At 38.7% G+C, this 24849-nt stretch overlaps 1 protein-coding gene across 6 annotated transcripts in view; it reads right to left on the reverse strand.

Moving 5' to 3' along the window:
* The window catches only part of ATP8A1 (ATPase phospholipid transporting 8A1), a 222352-nt gene continuing 197503 nt past the window's right edge, over positions 1-24849 (reverse strand). For all 6 annotated transcript variants that reach the window (XM_075930509.2, XM_006111916.5, XM_006111917.5 and 3 more), the window contains 4 exons: positions 22185-22273; positions 21691-21783; positions 10805-10896; positions 1-4600 (listed from right to left, as the gene is read on the reverse strand). In XM_075930509.2, coding sequence (XP_075786624.1) covers positions 4503-4600; positions 10805-10896; positions 21691-21783; positions 22185-22273 — 372 coding nt within the window. In that variant the 3' untranslated portion in view covers positions 1-4502. The remainder of the gene's footprint in view (positions 4601-10804; positions 10897-21690; positions 21784-22184; positions 22274-24849) is intronic.

A 24849-nucleotide genomic window follows, 5' to 3' on the forward strand; every position in this document is an offset into this window, starting at 1 on the left:
TTTTTAGTTAATGGCAAAGTTTATTCAATTTTTTAATAACAATGAAAAGACAAAACATTTAAAATTTGCAGTTCAAAACATGCACGTTCACAAAATGCCAATTACATGTAACACTGCATAGAACTGAAAGCATTACTAAAATTTGATAAAACACACAGGGCATTTAATGTTCATTTAAAACTAAACCTGAGAAAAACTACCATAAACACTGAGTCAAAAACTCTCCATTCATGCAGCTTCACAATTTCCACAACAGTTTCAGCAGTAATGGTTCAGTGGAGCTGGAAAATCCTACCTTACATTGAATGTAAACTTTGCTTTTACATAGTGGCTGCCTTTCACAGCAGTTTATACTTATGAAACACTGAAATACTTTATGAAAAAATCAAGTCAAACGAGAAAAACAATATTAATGCGTTTATGGCTTCTAGTCTAGAATAAGGAAACATTAAAACATGATTTTAGTTTACATGTTCTGATCACAGCTTTGCAATTACTTATTATTGTATGCATGGAAATATGGTGTTTAATTCAAAGTACTTAAAAAACAAAGGGCCCAATATTGCAAATTCTTCCTCACACAATTAATCTCTATTCATATAACTAGCCCTATTGAAGCCAATGGGAGAAAGAGTTTGAGCGATCAGGCACAAGTTTTTTGAGTGCTAAAATATTCCTTGTTTAATGAAGATGTATCAGGCAACATTTATAGAACAAGAAAAACAACATTTGTTGCGTTTTGCAAAGAAAAAACATACCCAGTACTAAGTTAGAATTGACCAATTCATGAATTTCAAATCATTAACTTCTGGATACATTATAATGTGAATGATACACAAAAGCAGAAACATAAAAACTGCAACAAACCATGGAGCTTTAAAATATTAATAACACAGATGGGATGATTAACTCATCAAAACTACAGATGCTTTTACACAGTATAAATCAAGATAAAAAATGGTAAGATGCTATTTTCTCTTCCTTCAATTTATTATATATTCCCATTGAAGGTTAAGGCAACAAAGGAAGCCCCTTGTGATATTTTGTAAAATGTATTTTTGTGATGAGGATTTTATAGGAATCTTTAGATATCTGTTACTGTCTCAGAATACTTTATAATTTTTACACAAATAGAAAGATGTTTTATTATAAATCTACTGAGGCTGTTTTCCACAAATAAGCCTACAATCAAGAATAGCAAAAGAAAGTCCAAATATAAATGGTGATTAGGCTTAATAAAATTATTAAAGAATAATTTACCTTTTCAATAAATGTTGCATTCCAATTAGTAACTCAAATAATATGAATACAAGACCAATTGATTTCTAACTGGCATTGTTGTGGCTTAATTGAAGGAACATTTTTAATGATAGTTTGCAATTGTTATGCAGTGCACATAAAGCAGGCTGCAAATTACCATGTGAATTCCATATTGGACTTTATTCACACAAAATTAAAGGTTTAAGTGATCAGAATAAATGCATTATGATTAGCTAGTGTAATTTGACTAGCTTTTTCAATTAAAATAAATACACGCATAACCAATGGCTCAATTTAACAAACACATGGTATACTAAATAAATAATATACTATATTTCTGTTCACTTTAACAATGTGCAAATAAACTGTATTGTGTACCCAAACTGATTTTTTTTTTAAAAAAAACCCCTCTGATTTTCACAGGCACATTTTTGCTGAGGTGATCTTATATTTAGAACTGTATACAGAGTAAAAAAAAACATTTTTAAAATAACTTTCTAGGCAGGACTATTATTTCATAATTGATTACCATCAGACAATAAGCAACATCTAGGAGGTGCAAAAATATATCCAAAACAGACTAACTACTGGGGAATGAAAGTACAATATAAAAACAAAATCAAAATACATTTTGTGGGGCACAATTTAAAATTAAAATGTGTAATTGCGCAAGGATGACACACATGGTGAGCTTATACCTGGCTTTGGAAATAGAGCAATATATAACATTAAGTAACATCACTAGCCAGAATTCCAATATATGTCCAGGCTCTCAACAAGATGTGCTAAAATTCCTCTACCTTCTTAGCAATAAAGCAAAATAGAATGGGAGAAAACTGCATGTCATTTCTGTCACCAACTGTAGGTAGCTGGGCATCTTAATTTTATTAATTCTTGTAAATATAGCACACTTTATTTTAGAGCAGGATAAAACAAAATAAGTAAAGCTGCTGGTAAATTTCTTCACAACACAATGGTTTACACTACATTTCTTTGCTTTACATAATTTTTTCCAAATCAAAATTTTTATGCATTTTACAATGAAAAAAAGATTTTTAAAAATGCATTTACTTTTAAAGAGAGTCATGAATTTAATTTTTATATTAAGTACACTGAGGATGTCATTTCAGAATTGTATTGCAGTCATTCTTTAATGTCAAAAATAGGGATCCATATTTTAAGAAAGGCATGCCCCCAATTTTTTTCTCGCCTTAGGTCAAGTGGTATGGCCCTCCCATATTGAGCCATCTATTTATCTATGCATTAAATGGCTTTTCTGAAGGCAGTTCTTCTCTGCATGACTGACTAGCAGTGCTATTTGTAGTGGAATACATTTTCTTTGTCCCTGTGTATTCTGTTTCTTTTGCACTTAAAGATCACTCCGGAAAAGGGAGGGAAGAGAATGCATAATATTATTATGAAATGTGGAGGGCCATTCCATCAATATGTCTTCCTAAGTATGTACTTTCATAAAGTATTTTCCTTGCACGGGCTTTGATATATGATGTGATTTGTATATTTTCTTAAAATGAGAGGTAAGGAAATTGTGTGATGCAGAGAAGTGAGAGGTGGCATCTGCACAGGATTGAAAGGCAAGGGGACAAAGTTTTATTTTTGATAAGTATATGAATAGTCAAGAAATGATTGGTAGGACATGGACTAGCTGAAGAGCTATACTGCTTGTTATTTACAATCTAGATTGGATGATTTTGAAGACAAAAAGTAATAAGAATAAAGATCTTAGTAACCTGAAAGGAGAATGGAAAATCTCTGCTAGTCTGAACATTTTAAAAGTGAAGCAGCATTTGTCTCCACATAAAATACATTTAAAATTGAATCATTACAGTGGACTTTTTAGGTCAGTATTAAAACAGACTGAAACTTTTACAATAAGTTAAACTGGCCTGTGTTTGTGCCATTGTCATAAATAGATGTAACCTTTGAAGAAATCAGGCCATCATTTGATAGTGGGCAGATACATACCAAATGTAATTAATACTTTAAAATTTCTTATTACAGTGTTCTCTTGGTGAGAAGTACAACTGATACACCGCTGAGCTGAACAAACTGGAAAATTCTATTTTCTTTTGTGCAATTTTCCCTCCATTTTTCTTAAAAGCTGAGAGTATGGAGGTTTGCTATGTTTCAAATAAGCTATAAAGAACTACTACTACTAAAGTATATTTGAGTGCATAGTAGGTACTGCCTCTGGTGCAAATGGAACAGTACATGCCACACAGAGCTACAGAACTTACATTGCATTAGCAAGGCATGTTCCAGATAACTTTAGAATAAAGACGGTGACAAATCACACAGCTATCTAATCTGTTTTTATGAATTAGGACAAACTTTTCTGACCAAATTGTGACCAGATGTGCATACAAAACACAAACATTGAAAAATGGCTAAATTTTTATGCATTTTTTTTGTAATTTGAACAAAACTTGTAAATATGAGCATTATACTAAAAGGTGGCATTTATATTAAACAATAAAAAACCAAAAAGCTTGTATCAGACCAAAGGTTGCAAAGTTTCACAGATTTAAAAGCAAGTGCCATAAAGGCAATTTGAATTAGGCTCATTATGCTGTATTTTTATCAAGTATGGAGAATCAAACATGCAGTTCTAACATCAAGATTTTTAAACTTCTCTGCAAATAACCCTTGGAGATTTTTGAGAATTGCAATTATGGAACTTCTTTGGCAAGCATATATTGTAGGCTAGTTTGACACAAACACCTATAAACACCTTGGTTTGAAATTTTGCTTTATATGGTGAGTTAACACCACTAAAATGTTGGTTATTCAGCACTTATTGAAATCAAAGGTTTGATACCAACCAACTGTACTTTAAATGGACTTATGAACCTGTATAAATGTTAATAATCTATGTATAGTGGTAATTTGACCATTAATTATGTCCCATTAATTAATATAGCATATGAGCAATACTGATTCAGCCTCATTATAAATAAGCGACCTGCCAAAACACAAGGTAATTTTCTCTGTTTACAAAGACAAAGCAAATACTTGTTAAAATTATAAAGAGATGGTGTGTTACAGTAGAGTTGCACAGTGCTTATGTCTATTGAATACACTAATCCAAACTTTATGGAATAAGATCATCATGGATCTTCCTATAATCTTTGTGACTGTTTGCTGCTAGCAGATCCTAGCAAAGGTCTAGTAGTTTGTCTTACTTAAAGTAATTCTAAGGGCTTTCTGTCTCAACCTGTATTCCTTCACCATTCATCTGGTCTTTGTTTTGTGGTATCATACGCTCTTATTACTTCAGATTGGGAAACTATTCCATTTTCATCTTGAGAGAACGCATAGCCATCTGCAGATACAAAACAGAATAGTTAAACTTTGATTAGTTTCAGATATTCTATAAAATTGGAAGACTTCAAATTTCAATGCAAAATCACTCTTTTAAATACTAAGAAAACCATCTTCCAAGGTGGTGGAAAGAGAAGAACTCAAATTCTTTCATAATACTGGAAGACTCAGAGAGCACAACAAAAAATTTTCTGTACAGCATCCAAGGAATGAATATCAAATGACCTCATCAAAAGGCAACAGATTTAATTAAAGGTGAATATACATCACAGAATCATAGAAATGTAGGGCTGGAAGGAAACTTGAGAAGTTATCAAGTCTAGCTCTTTGCACAGTAGCAGACGTTTGTCCAGTCTGTTTTTTAAAACCTCCAATGATGGGAATTGCACAACATTCCTTCAAAGCCTATTCCAGATTTGAACCACACTTAGGTCTGGTCTACACTAGGGGGCAATGCTGAACTGAGGTATATAACTCCAGTTATATGAATTGTGTAGTTGGAGTCGATGTACTTTAGTTCATGTTACTGCAGTGTCTCCATTATGGGGGGGGATCAGTGGGAGAAACTCTCCTGTTGACTCCCCTTACTCTTCTAACTCTAGTGGAGTACCAGAGTCAATTGGAATGCAATCTGTAGTCAATTTAGTGGGTCTTTATTAGACCCACTAAAATCGACCTCCAGGAGATCGATCCCTGCAGCACCAATCTCCTGGTAAGTGTAGTCTAAGCCTTATACTTAGAAAGTTTCCTAACATCTAATCTAAGGCTTTGTATCTCCAGAAAACACTGGCAATTGTGTGACAAAGTCTTTGTCATTCACAGGTGTTCCACCGCTTTGCTCCCCGTCCCCCTGGTCTGCAGACCAGGGGGACGGGGAGCAAAGCAGAGCAAAGCCACGGAGCCCGAGGGCAGCAGGATAGCCACCGCGCGTCTGGGCTGTCCCGCTGCCCCCGTGCTCTGCGGCTTTGCTCCAGACCCCTGTGGTACAGCAGCTGGGGCGCTGCCGGTTGGTCCCGTAGCGCTGCTCTGGGCGCCACTGGACCAACCCAGCAGCACCCCAGCTGCTCTGCCCCAGTTGTCCCCAAGTCAGCCGCTGCTGAAACTGACCAGTGGCTGACTACAGGAAGCCCCTGCCCCGGGCTTCCTGGAATCTGCTGCTGATCAGTTTCAGCAGCAGCTGACTTGGGGATGCCTGGGGTTCTTAAGTTGAATCTGTATGTAAGTCAGAACTAGCCTCCAGATTCAGCCGCTGTTGAAACTGATCAGTTTCAGCAACGGCTGAATCTGGACGCCAGTTCCGACTTACATACAGATTCAACTTAAGAACAAACCTACAGTCCCTATCTTGTACGTAACCCGGGGACTGCCTGTACTTTTAACGGAAAAGTGTTTCTGTTAAAAGTAATTCCGCAAAAGAGCATCTAAATTGGCACGGATGCTTTTGCGCAAAAGCATCTGTGTCCAGTATAGACATACTTTTGCACAAGAAAGCTCCGATGGCCATTTTAGCCATCAGGCTTTCTTGAGCAAAAAATTAAGGTACCTGTCTACACTGGCCCTCTTGCGCAAGTATTCTTGCACAAGAAGGATTATCCCTGAGTGGGAGCGTCAAAGTATTTGCGCTAGAAGCACTGAATTCTTACATTAGAATGTCAGTGCTCTTGCGCAAATTCTCGCGGCCAGTGTAGACAGGCAGCAATTTTTTGCACAAAAGCAGCCGCTTTTGCGCAAAATCTTGCCAGTCTAGACGCACCCACAGTGTTTATACTGCCTGACTTTTAAGCAACATGGCTGTGTTGACACAGCTGTTCCACTAAAAGGGATGTAGTGTAGACCAAGTCTGAATCTCCGTGGCTGCAGACTAAGGCCATTACTTCTTGTCCTGCCTTCAGTGGAGACAGAAAACAATTGATTAGTCTCCTCTTTATGACAGTCCTGAATATATTTGCATGCTATTATCACGGCCACCTAATTTTGTTTTCTCAATACTAAGCATGTCCAGTTTTTTTAACCTTTGCTCACAGGTTTGGTTTTCTAAACCAGTGATTCCCAACCTTTTTTATGAGGTAGACTGGCAAACCCATTCACAAACGTTTGTTAGACTGATAACATTTTATTTGCATGTTTATTGTGCAAATAATGAATATGCAAATAAAATGCTGCCGGTCCGCCTAGCCCCAACCCAATCTCTTGCTCCCTAGTGCCTAGTAGCTTTTGACCCCCACTCCTATGTTCCATGCCCTTTGACCCTTTTACCTCTGACTCCTATAGCCCATGCCAACACCCTCTTGCTTCAAAACCCTGCCATGCCCTCACTCAACCCCACCCCTGAACTCACCAGAGCAAGGCTGCCCCCTCTAGGGAGCATGGCTGTTACTGCTGTGTAGGCAGGGAAATTGGCCTTCCTCCCTCATGTCCCCTTCTTCCCAAGTGTTTTTAGCACCCCCATGGGCAGAGGGGGGAATGCTGAGCCCTGGCTATCTGCCATTATGGGGGGAGGGAGGGAGAAAGGTAGGTGCCTCCTGCTCTGCTTCTTCATGCCACTGCCTCAGCCCCAGCACTGCCACTGGCAAAAATGGCCGCACTAGCGGGGGAGGGGAGAATCCCTGAGAAGGTGCCTCCTGCTCTGCCTCAGCCCCAGTGCTACTGTTGGCAAAAGTGGCCATGCGGGTTGGGGAGAGGGGGAAGCGGAGTCCTGGGGAGGCACCTCCTGCTGACATGGGCAAAAGTGGCTGTGTGGGCAGGGGGAGTGACCCTTTCCTCCCCAGCATGTCTCCCCCACGTGCAGAGTGGGGAGGAGGGAGGAAGGTGCCTCCTACTGCGGCTGTCTGAGCCACCACCCAGATGTGAGCTACCGGGAACAGCTGGCTTGAGCTCTGACAGCCCCCATGGCCCAGCAGCAGGCTACAGACTGGTGGTTGGAAATTGCTGTTTTAAACCTTTATCATTGTTGTTGCTCTCCTTTAGATGCTCCAATTTATTCATCTCTTTTCTAAAATGTGGCACACAAAATTGGGCACAGTACTTCAACTGAGGCCTCACTAGTGCCAAATAGAGTGGGACAGTTTCCCCCCATGTCTTACATATCATTCTTGTGTATATTAACAGTTGTGTTATATTAACCTTTTTCAAGGCAGCATCACATTGTTGCATCATATTCAATTTATGATTTACTTCAGATCCTTTTCAGCAGTACTAATACTTTGCCAGTTAATCCCCAATTTGTACTTGTGATTTAATTTGTCCTTCCTAAGTGTAATATACTGCACTTTACTTTATTGAATTTAATTTCATTTAATTCAGACCAATTTTACAATTTGTCAAGGTCATCTTGGATTCTAATTTCAAAGTGCTTGCAACTTCCAGTTTGGTGACTTCTGCAGATTTTAAAAGCATACTCTCCATGCCACTATTCAAGTTATTAATGAAAACACTACATAGCACCAGACCCAGAATTACCCTTGTGGGACTCCATAGAAATACCCTCCCAATTTGATAGCAAACAAATGATAACTACTTTTTGAGTATGGTCTTTTAACCAGTTATAACTCACCTTATAATAATTTAATCTAGCCCACATTGCCACATCTTATTTATGAAAATGTCATGCGGGACAGTGAAAAAAGCCTTACTAAAATCAAGATACTATATCTACTGCTTCCCCCCATCCAATATATCAGTAATCCCATCAAAGAAGGAAATTAGATTGGTTTGGCACACTCTGGTTCTTGACAACATCTCACAAACTGCTTAATATTTTGTTCTAGTATCTTTACAGGTATCCAAATTAGGTATAGATTGGTCTATAATTCCCAAGGTCAACTTTATTCTGTGTTTGATCTTTTCTAGTCCTCTGGGACATCATCTGTCCTCTAGGAATTCTCAAAAGGTAAATCCTGAGACTGCTTCAACTATTTCCTGAAGTACCCTATGATGAATTTCACCAGACCTTGATGACATTGATACATTTAACTACTGTATATTCCGGCGTACAAGACGACCTCTGATGTTAAAAAACATCCCCCAAAAATCGGGGGTCGTCTTGTACGCAGGGTATACATCCCAGGCGCGCCTGGGATGCCCCTCCGCCGGAGCCCCTCCGCGGCTTTGAAAGCCTCGGGGGAAGCCGGTGGCCGGGCATCCCAGGCGCGCCAGGGGTGCCCCCCCGCCGGAGCCCCTCCGCGGCTTTGAAAGCCTCGGGGGAAACCGGCGGCCGGGCATCCCAGGCGTGCCTGGGGTGCCCCCCCGCCGGAGCCCCTCCGCGGCTTTGAAAGCCTCGGGGGAAGCTGGCAGCCGGGCATCCCAGGCGCGCCTGGGGTGCCCCCCGCCGGAGCCCCTCCGCGGCTTTGAAAGCCTCGGGGGAAGCCGGCGGCCGGGCATCCCAGGCGCGCCAGGGATGCCCGGCCGCCGGCTTCCCCCGAGGCTTTCAAAGCTGCTGCGGCTTTGCTCCCAGTGCCTCTGGTCTGCTGGGGACCATCTCCAGCAGACCAGGGACACCGGGAGCAAAGGAGGCGGAGGGGCGCTGGGGTATAAGATGAAACCCTATCTTTTAATTAAAAAGATAGGGGGTCGTCTTATACGCCCAGTCGCCCTATACGCCGGAAAATACAGTATCTAAATATTCTTAACTTGTTCTTTCCCTAATTTGGCTTCCATTCCTTACCCCTTGTTGTTACTATTAATTATATTGAATATCTGGTCACCATTAACCTTTTAGTGATGATGAATGCCTATTTTGCCTTAAATATGTCAGCTTTCTTGACGTCTTCAGTTATTACTTCTCCATTTCCACTAAATAGTAGACCCTATTTTTTGTCTTTCTCTTGCACCTAATGTATTTAAATTACCTTTTCACTACCTTTTATATACCTTGCTAGATGTAACTCATTTTGTGCCTCAGCCTTTCTAATTTTGTTCTTACATGCTTGTACTATTCTTTTGTACTTGTCCTTAGCATTTTGTCCATGTTGTCACTTTTTGTAGGATTCTGTTTTGATTTTTAAGTCACTAAAGAGCTCTGATAGAGGTATATTAGACATACTATTCTTCCTATATTTTATTTCACAATCACTTTCACCCAAATTGTCATCCACCTTCAGATTTGCTATCAATTCCTCACAGCTGGTCAGAATGACTGTCCTCATCAGCTCCTTCACTTTCTGGAACAAAAAGTTGTCCCTGAACACACTAAGAACTTGCAGCAAATTCTGAGTTTTGACATATTTTCCAACAATTATTGAGTAATTAAAATCCTCCATTACTACCAGGTCTTGGGTTCTGGATATTTCTGTTATGTGTTTTAGAAATACCTCATCCACCTCCTTTTCCTGATTTGGTGATCACAGTTACTATGATGTAACTACTTTCATTTTTAGCCAGAGACTATCAATAAGTCTGCCTCCTACCTCCTTCTGGACTTCAGAACATGCATTATATATTCCTGATGTATAACGCAACACCTCCTTCCTTTTTACCTTGCCTGTCCTTTCTGAACGAGCCTTATCACTCTATGCCAAATTTCAGACATGAAACTTATCCCATATATGCTACAGATTGAACCTCTCTAATCTGGTACTCTCTGGTCTGGCAACATCCGTGGCCTGGCATGATTTTAGTTAGCTGGATGTCCACTTATCAATATGGCCAAGTTTCCTGAAGTCCCATAAAGTTTGATTACAGTTGCCAGTCCTGGCTCTCAGTGTTCTCCTGGATGAAATGTTATCCCGTGCAAAGATTGGTTGTGGTGGCTCTTCTAGTGTTCAAGTTACAAACTTACAAACGCACAAACTTACAAACATTCTCCTTTATATATTAGATTACAAATGCAGTCACATACATTGTTTTTGTCAGATCTGAAAAAACCCTTAATTTTATATGTAAATATTTATTTATATATTTTCATCCTCTTTGGGAAAATCAAAATCAAAACAATTTTAGGATCATGATCCATAATTTACATCATCAAACTTAATAATAAAGTCTGTTCATAATTCAAACTTAGTATTTTAACACCATACAGAGTAAAAAGATTTGACCTTTCTTAAAACAGAACAGTATATTAGGCATTTTTTTTGGTGTTTGTTTTAGGTTGATATTTTGTTAAGTGTTTTTAATAGTATATTTGAGCAGAAATCAAGATATGCATTTTATGACAAACAATTGTAACAGAACCTGTTGTTATTCTTTTAAAATATGGAACACTTACGAAGCAAGTTTTGCTGCAGAGATTCAGAGCGGTACAAGTTCACGTGACTCTTCTTGAAGACGTTCTTCAGTAGTTGAGCTCTTTCCGTTAAGCTAGAAGGTGGAAATTTGTGATATATATAAATTTATGAATGACAATGTAGAGTTTTCCCACTGGACTTTAAACGTAGACTAGCAAACTTTAAAACTGTCCATTATAATGTAGGAAAAACAGTGATAAATGTAGGTTGTATCTGACCTACTTGTTTTTTAGACATATGGTAAAATGGTAGCAAACAGAAATATTTGAAAATCTGGGCTTATGTTTGTAAGTTTCCTGGGCAGAGACTGGTTTCTGGTTATTTATTATACAGTTACTAGGATACTGGAGCTGCAATTCCTTTTTGGAGACTCTAGGTATAACCACAATGCAAATAAACTAACAATGCTATTAAAATATTTAAGTGCCAGATTTTCTCTGGCCTTTTTGGGGTGTGCAGTGTAAGTGAAGAGGACGGAGACTCTCTGAACTTAGCATGATCCTGCATTAAGGCCAAGCAAAATTGCAGCCCTTACACTAAGAAATGTAGGGACAATTCTCTCCTTGCCCATTGAAAGTGCCCCAAAGGCAGCGGTGGGCAACCTGCAGTATGCGGGCTGCATGAAGGCCATCAGGGCTCTGTGTGTGGCACACAAAACATTTTGTTTACCATTGACCATGCACAGGGTTGCCCGATTCTGCTGGTTGCCATTTGCATAGTTTTTTCCCTACTGGTACTACTAAAGTGACACACATGTAAAGCAAGGGTGCAAGAAGTGAGATATGTGCTGACTGCACAAAATATTAATTGTGACAGCCAATATTAACTCTCTGCATCCAATCAAAGTGCTACCTATGATGCTATAGTCCCATCCCACAAATTCTAGATATGCAAGCCCTGTTAGCAGAACAACCCTATCCCAGGAGACCATCTTGGTTACGAAAATCTTGTGATCTACTGAGATGAAGGAAGGCCACTCATGTGTCCCATCACTAGCTTAAGTTGTCCATCACTGCCCAAAGGGGATGGGAGGTACAGCAAGGAGGTGGAGGTAAGGCCTTGCCCCTGTATGTCAGCCAGATGTGTGTGTTCGTTTGCTGTCTCCATGCAGGGTGTTACAGTGCGTGCACTTCTGGTAAGCACTGGGAAACTCTCAATGGCCATTTTGCTCCTTATGGTGCTTTCAGCATCTGCAGCTCCACACTGCTCCTTAATATAAGACATGTGTAATTTACAGAATCCAGCCCTTCATAAAACAGGCTTGCCAAGAAGTTTTGATACTGATTAAGATTGGTTTTGATTTGAGTCTGGGGTTGTGGCCTGATGGTGAGAAACATGGCTTGTTTTGGTAATTTGCCCTTTTTTAGAGAAATCATTCTACAAGTACATTGTAAAAGTAATTCAAGAAGTTTCAAGCACAAGTAACTTAATCCATTAAGTTATAGACAAACATAAACAATCTGCCCTGTGTTCTAGGGTTTAACAGATTTCAAACATGTTTGATAATCTGAAGTACATGATAACTGCAGTTAAATTAAAGTGATTAACATTTTAAAGTTTCAGCTCATATTCAGATAAAAGATATCAACACTTTTTTGGTGACTGGGGGTGTTTGATTGCCTTGCTAAATGAGCACTGCACGTTACCAGGTTGTTTTCAGAGAGGTTGAGTAAAGAGTAAGATACGTTTCTGAAGGTATTTGCATGGATTTACAATGCAACTAATACGCACATGCTCTTTTGTGCACAAAAGGTTTTCAAAGATTTAGGAGTACACTTAGGCAATCTGAAAATTAAACTAGAACTAATTGTGGACATACCTATAGATAATATATTATACATGCACTCTCCTCTCTCTTTACAACTGAGGGTATGTCTACACTGCAATATTATTCCAAAATAACTTAATCCGCATCTACACAGCAGGCAGTTATTTTGAAATAGTGTCAAAATACTGTCAAGCTAGAGGACATCTTACTCTGACTCCTGTAACCCTCATAGTATAACGAGTAAGGGAAATCGGAGGAAGAGTGCTCTGTTTTAAAATAAGTGCTCTGAAGACGCTCCCTATTTTGAAATAAGATACGCTATTTTGATGTAGCTCAATTTGTGTAGCTTATTTCGAATTAAGCCCTACATTGTAGACACACCCTTATAGTGGCACATCATTACTATTTGTGCTGCTACTGCAAAATAGACTGGACTATGATCCAGGCAGCTCGTGAGCACAGGTAGAAAAAAGAAGGTGGTGGGGAGGATGACTGAGTTTTAATCAATCGGATACATGGGTTCTGGTTGAATGTTTCAGGGTTTGATGTTTTCAGGGTACAACCAAGCTGTCTCCATATAGTGTATCTTTATTTCTCAATTCTTATAGTTTCCTATGGATAAAACCCAAATTTAGTTAAAAGAAAATAGATGGACTGGTCATAGCATAGAGAGCTTGCAAAATCATAAATATACTTTCTGATAATTGTAAGATTTACTGCAGAAATTGGGAAGGAATGTAAATGAGGACTGGGAATGGTATTTTAAGGCAAACCACAGGAACTATACCCTGAACTGGGCCTCAGTGTCACACACCACAGTGCTGAATGTTTTGTCTTCTGTATGTTAACTGATTTATCAGAATGACCCAGGGTGCCCAGATAAAATTCAGAACGAATGTTTTGAACTCATCCTGCCTGCTGAAACCTTAGACCTTGGAAGAAACTGTTTATTATGAGAGTGTTCGTGGCAATCTTGGGAACCTTTAGTAAGCTAAGTTAAGATGTCCCGTGAAGCAGGGCCAGCCTTAGGGAAAATGGCACTCTGGGCAAACTTGCAGTTTGGTGCCCCTGACTCCCATGAACTTCCCAGCCTCCTTTCACACCTAACCCTTGCACTGTTTCCCCTCTGCCTCAATGCCTACTCCCTTCCTATGCCCCAACACCTGCACTGTGCATGTAGGGTTGCCAACTTTCTAAATTCACAAAACTGAACCACCTGCCCCACCCCTTCTCTGAGGTCCCATCCCTGCTTTCTCCATCCCCCATGGATTGCTTTCCCCACTCTCACTTTCACCAAGCTGGGGTGGGGGTTGGAGTGTGAGAGGAAGGTGAAAGATCCAGCTGGGGGTGTGGGCTCTGGATTTGGGACAAGGATGAGGGGTTTGTAGTGCAGGATGGGAGGCACTGTGGGCTGGAGCAAGAGACTGGGATGTGTAAGGGTTAGGGATGTTAGGGAATAGTCAACTGGAGCATCAACTACTCGCATCTCCCTGCCCTTTGCTGCCTCTATGATAGAGAAGGGGGGGGGCAGGAGCTGGTGCTGGGGGAAGCTGGCTTAAAAGCTGGTTCCCTTCCCCAGCACCAGCTCCGCAGTGCCACCTGCCTTCCCCTGCCTCTATCAGGCAGCGGGTGGGAGTGGGAGGGCTAGAGGAGGCTGCTGTGAAGCAACCTCGGCCCACAGCGGGCCGAGGCTCGCCATGGGCAGCCGCTTCTCTGGAAGCAGCACTTGTATGTGGGGATCCCAGTGAGGAGCTGGGCTCCCCTGAAGACAGGGATTGCTGCCACCAAGCAGCCCATTTTTGGCAGCCCGGGCTGGCTGCACACAGGGACTTCTCCAGCAACAGCCCCTGGCTGCCGGAACAGAGGCTGCACCAGCAGCAGCCCCTGTTTGTAGTGGACAGGGCTGGCCGCTGCGAACAGTGGCTGCTGGACTCAGCGTAAGCTGGGACTGAGCAGTCTTGGCTTGCGCTGGTCCAGGATGCTGTGCATTTTAAATGGAATAAAAGCCCGGCAGCTCTTACTACATTTAAAATGCAAAGCAGCATTATGGGTGGCTTCCAGATCCTGCACAAGCTAGGACTACTAAGTCCTGGCTTGAGCTAGCTCCTGGAACTATCCCCGCTGCGGCTCTGCACAGCAGTCCTTATCGACTACACAATTAGTCAAATAACTACAATTTAACATCCCTAGTAGGGGTGAGAACTCTGGCTGTGGGTGTGGGCTGTGGTAGCTGATGAACGATTTGGGAGGCAGGAGGAATTCAGGGCTGGGTAAGGAGATTGATATTTATGGGGGGATGCAGACTGAGGAGTCTAGTAGGGAGTTTGGATATGGGAGGGGAAACTGGCCTGGGGCAAAGTGTTGGTGTGGCAGGAGGAAGTTTTGGCTGCAAGATCCCAGTTGGTGTTTACCACAGCACCCAGGAAATGGCTGCCAGGTCCCTGTGGCCATTAGGTCCTGGTCCACACTAGGGAGTTATTTCAAAATAATCCCCCTTATTTCAAAATAACAAGCTGAGCGTCCACACTACCAAGCTTGTTATTTTGAAATAAGGGGCTGATTATTTCAAAATACAGTAAAACCCCAATAGTCCGGCATCCAGTTGTCCGGCTCTCCTGATAGTCTGGCATCAACTGGAACCCAGAAACTGCTCAGGTCAGCCGCTCTCACAGTCGGGCCGCTGTGAGCTTCATGTGCGCTCACAGCCCACGCCGTTCCGCTCACGGTCCCCAGCGCACACAGCGTTCAGCCTGCACGTGCTAGCAGCTGGTCGCTGAGCACAGGCAGTTGCTTTGGGACCCAGACATAAGGTTGGGAGAGAAGGAGGAGTGGGTGACAGCAAGGTGGGGAGGTGTTTGGCTGTGGGGAAGGGAAGGAGAGGGGAGGGGGACTGGGTTGCACACGGTGTCCTGGCCAGCTCATTAAAAAGTTGTCTGCTCAGTGTACGTGCCCCAGCGCCTGGAGGGAGATGCGCAGCTGTACCGGCGGCTCCTGGACTCGAGCATAAGGTGGGGGAGGGAGGGTTGGGTTGGGAGTATGCCCCCTTATAGTACCTCCTGGTACTCCGGCATATCCAATAATCTGGCACCACCTAGGTCCCTAAAGTTCTGGATTATTGGAAGTTTACTGTAATGACTCCAGCATTCCCTGCCCCTGGCCAGGGACAAAAGAGGACATTGATCTGGACTGGTGCAGAGATCCTGGACTTCACTGAGATCCGGTGGAGGAGACCAACTGATATCTACGGCCTTATGGCCACCAACCTGGTGGAGACAGGACATATGCAGACTCTCAACCAGGTCCACATGTAAAAGAGCTCCAGTAGGCCTACAAGAAGTCCAGGAAAGAAAGTGGACACTCTGGGGCAGATCCTCACACTAGCCACTACAAGCAGCTGGATCACATTCTGGGAGGGGGGATGGTCAGCTAAATTCCCTGTAAATTGTGCACCTGCACAGTTGCACAGCTGTTTTCTGAGTTCCACTACAAGTTTGAAGCTCCCATACAGGCAGAGAGCTCAGGTGACTAGTGGTGGGGGGAAGGGTGTCTCACGAAACAAGCAGCTAAATGGAGCTAGCTGAGGGGGCAAAAGAGAAGGGATTTTGGAGAGTTCCATCTGTATGAGGAGAGAGAGAGAGAGAGGCAGAAATTCAGCACTCTCAAGCCTCCTGGGAAGGGGGAGATAAGAGGCTGACTGCATGGGGTAAGTGGGGGATAGAGGGTGTGTGTGTATGCTGGCATCTGTGCAGTGAGGTGTAGGCAGAGGGTAGTTTATTTAGGGTATGACTCACTTGTTGCAGTCCTGTCTGGCTGGGTTGGGGATGGTGAGGGGAGGCAGACTGCATGGGGTGTGTGTATGCCAGGAGGACATTTGTATGATTAAATTTCAAACATAGGTGTTAATGGCATAAGGTAAGAAAAAAAGGTTCTTTTAACAGATTTTTTTGGAGTGTTGCAGATATCTAAAATGCTGAACTTAATAATTTTTTCAGATCTTTGTTACTAATTAATACATGATTTATTGTATTGCATTAAGGCTAGATCTTTGCTATGTGGTACAGTTTTGGCTCTTATGAGTCAGAAGTAGCAAATACTAGCTTGAACTGTTAGAAAGGTTGATTATATGTGTACTCCAAGGTTAGTGTTAATTTTCTTTTTTATATGATTTTGTATTAAATATCATAAGCATTGCTCCTTGTTAAACCACACACACACTACCTCAATAATGATGGTGCACATCAGGAATTTCAACCTACCCAAAACAAAATTCAAGCTGCCCATACTGTATTTTCAAATACTTAGGGACCCAGCTCTGCATTACTTTTCACCTGTATAAGGATTTCAGGATAATGTTCTTTACCTGTAACTATCTTTTTGGCATTCAAAATGAGCTGTGAAAACAAACTACATCAGAACCAAACATAATATAATGTGAAGTGATACTTAAGCAATGCTAGATGACAGGATCTCAGCATTTGTGCTAATTAGGTGCCTTAGGAAGTGCTGGCTGAACATTAGCACCATTCAGGTACCTGAAATGTGTGTATTCTTAAATAACTTCTATCATGTATGGTTTAAAGATTTAAACAACTAGTAATTAAATTCATCTTATTACATGTAAATTAAGATGAGCAAGAACAGATTACAAATTTTAACCTTCTAAAAGGCTTATTGCTTTATATATTTTCATTACACTTCTAGTTTAAGAATATTTAAAAGTGGCTTCCATAAAAAATATGACTATATTAAAAAGAGGCTCCTGTGATAGACAGGTATCTCAGTATGCTTGCACAAGTCAAGGTAACTAGTGATGTTACTGTTCACATATGTCCAATTCTATGCCAGTAAAAAGGTTTACTTATGTAAAATATTTTATTTAAAAATTACATTAATACTGAAATAGTACACATTTTAAGAGTTGCATGTGAGGTAGGGCAATGTGGCAATGAAGATCTGAAATAATGACTTATTTTTAAAATTCTTATCTTTAGTCATTTCAGTTTTAGATACAAGAGGCATCTTGGTATATCAGTCATAATTAATTGATGATAAAACCAAGCTGCCTATGGTGCAAACTACCTGTTTTACTGAGGCAGTTGCATACTTTAGGCTCCCACAGGCTTCTCTGGTCAGTGATATTCAAACATTCAAGTTTTTTTTCAGTTAGAAAAGTGACTGTGTAATTATGGCACCTTCACGCTCGATCTATTTTTTTTTACTTTGCTGACAAAAATGTATTTGAACTACTGTTAGGTGTACTGAAGTTCAAGATAAAATTTTACTTGACAGCTGGGCAGAAAAGTCAGATTGCAGAATATTAGTGGGAGAGATGTAACATTTAATGAGAACACTCATACAGAGTTCGCAATAATCACAATTAAAATATCTTTTGACTTCAAACCTAAGAAATCTGATACTGAAAATCACTGAAATGAAAAAAAAAGAAACTTATAGAAAGTTATTTTTAGAATTAATTTTCACACTATGACCACATTTTAAGTAAAATTCAAATTCATGTTCAATTAATGTTTAATTCAAACATTATGTTTTTAAAATCTTTTTTTGTTTCAGATAAGCACTGGAAGTAAAAATTGGTGAGACATTTTTATAGCTTCTTTGAGAGTTTCCCTTTAGGTTTGTTTAAATAAAAATAGAGAAGGATGAGAACATGACTGAAAAATAGGAGGTCTAGCTCTAAAGATTTATTTATTTCATTCTTAAAGACCATTATTTTATAACATATAATATTCAAATGTAAAAAGATCACTCAAATATTAAACATTTTAGACAATGCTATTCGGCATTTTAATCCTAATTTTTAAAGATAGTTGCAAAGATCTTATCAGAGTATTCAAAAGAATGTTCAGTAAGAAAAATACCATTTCTGTAACTTTGCAATCTTATTGCTATGAAAAAGTTAATCAAATACATGCAATACCGGGGCAAGAAACGTATTGCAATCTGTGCTGGATAAATGGGGCAACTGATTTCTATTTCAGCAAATAGCAGTGAAACAATTTTTTCAGAATTTAAATAGTTAACATTTAGTTAGAATAGATGATATTCAAACAGAGTCAGTATCTGAACTACTTTTATTTGTGAGGTGGTATTTTTAGTTTCTTTTGTTTGCAGATAAAAGGAAATTAATTTCTCAGTTATCACCTCTACATCTTTACAGTTCTCTTCTAACCAGGCAGTGCTTCATACCTCCACATTAAGAAAATTAATGTAGATTTTAATGTGAACACACACATTTTTCTATTGAACTAAAGTAGAGCACTAAGGCTATGTCTAGACTACAAAGATAAATTGGAAAAAGAAATGCAAATTACAGTACACAAATTGCGTATCTTTTTCCGATTTACTTCTGAAAAAGGCTTTTCTGAAATTTGGCCCATCTACACGGGGCTAAATTTTGGAAAAAAACCCTCTTTTGGAACATCCCTTCTTCCTTGTAAAACGAGGTTTACAGGGATGCCAACAAAACGCATCCACTTTTCAGATCTTTTTTTTGGAAAAGCAGAGGCATTCCTTGGACACGGCAGAGTTTTTCTGGGATACCTCTGGTATCTTGGAAAAGTTCTGCAGTCTAGACGAATCTGAAGACACCAACGATATGCTAAAGCAGCGCTAGAAAAAATGAGAGAATGACAGAACAAAATGCTGAAGAGAATATACAAGAAATGTGCCAGGAATAACTGGTCAGCCTTGTGCTAGATGTTATACCCCAAGAATAAAAATCTTTGACATGCCATTTTTAAAACCACACAATTGTAACTAAGTAGCCCTCACAAGATCAGAATGATTGGAGTCTTAATTCTCCAGTGAAATGAGTGGCAAGCCTAGAGCTATGAAACCCAACAGTCAGAGTCATGTAAGAGGTTATCTTCAGAGAAGAAAAATCATTCATAAGAAATTTTCTTTTTTTTCTGCAACCAATACTGGGTATCAGAGTTGGTTTCACTTCTCCTCTGTACACATGACCATGGGAATAAGAGAAAAAGACAGGAAGCTACAGACAAGATTGGAAGGAACATAAAATATATCAAGCTTTATTTTTAGTAGATCTCCATTTCTCCTAGGGAATAGAAGTGATAGAAGTGGGATAGAAGTGATTTGCAGTTGTGTCTCATGGCAAACAAGTCTATTATTGGAGTTCTCCACATCCTTCAAATCTGGTGAAATATTTTTTGATTGAGGTTACATTCCCTTTGGAATGGCTGAGGCAATTACAATTGAATTTCCTGGATATGATGATTATTCGGACAGTTCTGAAATTCTTTTTCGTCCATTTTAGTGTAAGTAATGCGTACCTAACGAGGGCAACATTTTTTGTTCCTTGTTATTTTCTGAATAAACCAGAACCAGATTCAGTGCAATATGAGGATTTTCATTTCCAGTCTGTTGATATTAATGTGTTCCTCAATACTCTGTACAGAGCTAAGCTGCATATAGGCTGTTATGACATAGAAGATTTACATTTGGTTATTACAATGGTCCAGTGTAAATTGTTAATGAAACTCTATGCAGAAGTAAGCAGATTGGGCCACCAGATCAAAGGCTCCTGACTGCCATTTTCTCAAATAAAGAGTTTCTTCTATAGAGAATGACATTTTCACTATGTAACGTGAGTAGATATTAATATGAGGATCAGCTGTGCAGCCAGAATTAAGGCATCGAATTAAAACAAGAAATTGTTAAACCAAAAAACTAAGCAATGATGAATGGGGCTAATGAGGATGTCTTTGTAGCTAGTGAAAAAATTCTCTAAAATGTTTTCCTGAGGCCTTCTTAAGACTAATGTAAGTTCACATATTAACTAGATTGTAAGATAGTTCTAGAGCAGTCTTACGGATTTATGATAATCTTCAATGATAAAAGAAAATGAACCTGTTTGTAAAAACATTATCCTAATAACAGGAGCGGAAGAAGAAAATACTTTTGGACACAAGAGATGAACTTTGAGGATGATATGGTTGACTGGAGAGAAGGAATGAAACTCTTCCCAGAAAAACACTAGCTAATATAAACCACATGCTTACATAGGGCAAAACGATTATTAGTTTTCCAAAGCATAGTGAGGTTCACCTGAGCTGTAACAAGCACTGGGGACCTAGAAGGAGACTCAATGTGATGGAGAGGTGTCTGTTTCCCAGACAACCGAACTGAGATCAGCAGTATGGAAACACAGGAGAGACAGAAACAGTGCTGCAAGACTCAGCAGCAAAAGAAGCACACTGATTTGCTCTCTCCCAGACCTTTGGCAAAGGTATTCCTTTCATCCTTCTTTCTGCTATGGCAGCAAAATGTTCTTGTTTGTGCTTTCAGTTTCTTTAGTATAATTCTTTGCCATTCTTCTCTAACTTTTGAATAACCTTTTATTTCTTCAAGTTTCCTGAAATAATATTCCTTCTTCCTTTTCAACCTTATATGCCTGGCACGGGAAGAGTGAAAGTAGTTGGGGGAGTGCACTTTGTGGAGATTTAAGTTTGATTTATTTCTTGCCTGTTTTTAGGTTTGTCTAGTGCGTTTTCTTTTCCTTGATTTAATAGATGAAGAAAGACAGAGGTTTTTTGGAGTGGTATTACATATCTAAATCAATTTGTTTTCTTTAATGTCAACAAACTTTGCAAAGATTTTGTTGTTTTCTTATAGATCCTTAATATGAAAGGCTTTTGACTGAGTTTAACAATTGTCTTTAGGCAAAATTTATACATGAAGCTGTGAATGAACCAAGTTCTAACTGGTTTTGTCTCCATTGTAAACACTGCCAAAGCAGCAAAACAAGATTTTAAAACCAGGTTCTGTTAGTATTTGGTTTAATCCACGATTGTCCAAAATGTGGCAGAGCTTGGTTCAGCCATAAATGAACAAACTCTGTTGAAAACCTTTCATAAATAATTTTATCTTTAGGCCCCGAACTTTAAAAAAGATGGATTCTTGTATCTGGAGAGTCCCATGCATATGGATGCATGTGTCTGCATCTTATTGAAAGATGAGAGTCTTCGTTTATTGATAGTTTGTATAATGCCCCTACAAACATTCAACAGCAAAAAATTATTTTTTTAAGAATCACAATCTACAGGTATTTTACAGTACCTCTTGCCATGCACAACTGCTCCTGGATCCTGAGATTTTGCTTCCAACTCTTGAACTTCATCTACCAGAGTCTTAAAAGTAGCTCTCTTGATTCTGGAATATAAAATGTTTTCAGATTTACTCTTGCTGAAAACATGTTTTTTAAAGACTCTAACATAGACATTAACAAATTCATTTTTGCCAAGTGATTTCAACTTAAATTTTGAAAGCAGAAATATTAAGGAGGCATCAGTTATAAATCATGCCATTTTGTCAGCTGTTATGTGAAACACAAATAGCAAAAGTTATCAATTAAAAGTTCTGATTAATAAAAATATTAAAAAATAAAGTAGTGGTACATTTGTATCAAGATATGTAAACTACAAACAAAGCAATTCAGAATTTGAAAGAATCAACTAAGCTCTTCACATTTTCTTAAACAAACTGGCCAATACTCAGAAAAATTAAAATTTGGTAATAATTTTCCCTCTAATTTTTAACAGTTCTATACTTACACTTTGTATACTACGTCAAAAAGCAAAGCTGTGATGGGAATACATAAAAGACCCATCCAAAAGACTCCAGAGCTGAACAACATAACTGCCTGGATAGATAAATCACAAAAAATGATACCATTATAAAGGAACAACAAAACATTTGCTTGGCTCAAAACAGGAAAATCAAATTTAACCAAAACTTAGCTGGACTCTTTAATGCAATATAAAAATTATTTATTCCCATTCTTCAAACCTTACTCACAGGAGCTGCCATTACTCATTCTGGGTGAAAGGTCCTCATACACTTCATAAGTAAATAAATGCTACTCATGTTAAAAGTCTTATTGGGAAATTCAAACTATTAAGTTCTTTAAAAACAAAAACAAACAATCCTCCCCCAATATCCAGCTTTACAACATCACATTTCTAATACTGCTAAAGAATACTATTAACATAAGCTATAGCAATTTAAAATACTGCTAAATCTTTGAGAACATCTAAGAGCATTTCTATTTGCTATCAACCTTAGCATAGGATTATGATTACCAAAAGATATTTGTCCTTAAAATTATCTTGTTATACATCTCCATCAAGAATGCTGAGAATCTCTCAGTAGCACCAACTATCAGACTACTGCTTAAATAATATTTTGTTTATAATTCAGAACTGCAAAAATAATAAGAAAATATATATGCTTTGTCTCCTTTTCTGCAGTTCTTTAAAATACCAGCTAAACAAAAGCCATTTTAAAATAACACACATTACTGAAAAATTAAAATATTTTCCAACAACACACTTTTTGGGTCTTAGCTAGGTGTAAATTTAGTTTTTATTTTTACTGTCAGACTAGAAACCAGACTTTCTCCCATCCATGTCAATTAACTTGTTTGTGTACACCTGTTACAACCAAAGAGAAACAAGCAATACTCTCTATACAAAATTAGTGTAAAGGGCATTAAATAATATAGATTTGCCTTTAACACTTTCTAAGCATCTACATCAGAGGCATTATGATTGCAAAGAAAATGATCTATGATTAATAAATTATTATCAGTTGTTTGTAATATAATTATATGTTATAGTGATTGAGTAACATTGCTACACAATGGTATTTTAATTATTTGATTTCATTTATTTAAGTCTAATTACTTTTAAAGCTTAAATTTGCAGTACATAATTGAAATACTATACTGTGAAATTTTACTAATCCTATCAATTATGAGAGAAATGCAGATATTTTGAATAAGTGGCTTAAAATCCTACTTTTTTGAGTCTGAAGGGTAGCCATGTTTGTAACTTTAAAAACAATGAGTAGTCCTGTGGCATCTTAGAGACTAACAAAAATACATATAGTATCATAAGATTTTTTGAGAAAAACCCACTTTTTGAGTGCATATAAATTGAAGTTTATTTAGGTTTGTACATGGTATATTACTGATAGTACAGAAAAAGCAAGTAATTATAAATCTTAAAATTTTATCTAAGCTGAATACTCAGCAAATGTACCTTTTTATCCACATCCATGTTTTATACCTATATAGTAGCTGTTACAGTGATGGTGGTTGCTCTAAGCACTTTATTTATTAGCCACAATAATTACTATAAACAATTTTATAAACTCTGAACAATAATGCTTGGATTAAAATTACTTTACAATTCACAATTCAACTGAAAAGACTGTTTTAGATCTCTATAACAAAACAAAAAAAAGTATTCACATAAAAGTCACTTGATATTATAAGCAAAACATGACTCTTGACACGCTTGGTGACACACTCAATTCTTAAAACCAATATAATAGGAAATGCCTATCAAAACTAAATTTTGTAAAAGCTTTTAAAATGTAAGTAACAATCATATAGACCAACAGTTTCCTAACAAAAAAACGGCAGGGGAAAAACACAATTTGATTTGATCTGAATATGACCCTCACTTCATATTATTAATGTTAATAATATTTTTAGCTTAGGATAATATCAAGCACTATTCTTGCTTTAGCTACCCTATTAAATGTTTCCTAGTGAAACAGCAAAAGTGATAATGTAGGTCTTAGGATGTTAATTCTGACCATTGTAATGCTAACTATGAATGAAGCAACAACTGGCGCTTACTATTCAGTCCATCCAGCCTTTGGCTTTACAAATGAACAACACGAATTGAGAAAAAAAAGTTTTTCTGCGTCATATTTGAAAGCCTGTCAGATTTTTTTTTCTTTTGCAGAGTTAATCCAAACCTAAAAGATTTAAAGCCGACATTCGCATTAAAGACAGAGAGCCTCTTTGTATTTTTTGGATGAAGAGGGAAAAAATAAAATCCCACAGAGGTATTTCCTTCCTTTCTGTACAAGAAAGCTCCCCACTCACTCTGTAGAAACCATTTTTGTCTCTAACTTTTCACATCTCTCTACACATAGGCAGGTCATCTGGGAAATGGCAAACCAATCCTTTTCAGACAATGGCACTAACAGGAGCAGCCTGTTCTGGGGATGGACTCTGGCTGCCTCTGTTTGTGTTTTACAAATTGTTCCTAATGTGTGAGATTTGTGGTCAATGCCAAGTTTTTCCCCCCCTTTAGGCCTTGTGAAACCAAATGGAATCTTCCATAAAAGTGGCTCCCAAGGGAATTCAGAAATAATCTGAAGTAAGAATTAGAAAACCTAGTAAATTATTGGCCTAACAGGTCA

This window comes from Pelodiscus sinensis, chromosome 4 (genome assembly GCF_052426305.1).
Source record: "Pelodiscus sinensis isolate ZL-2025 chromosome 4, ASM5242630v1, whole genome shotgun sequence".
Classification (NCBI taxonomy): domain Eukaryota; kingdom Metazoa; phylum Chordata; order Testudines; family Trionychidae; genus Pelodiscus; species Pelodiscus sinensis.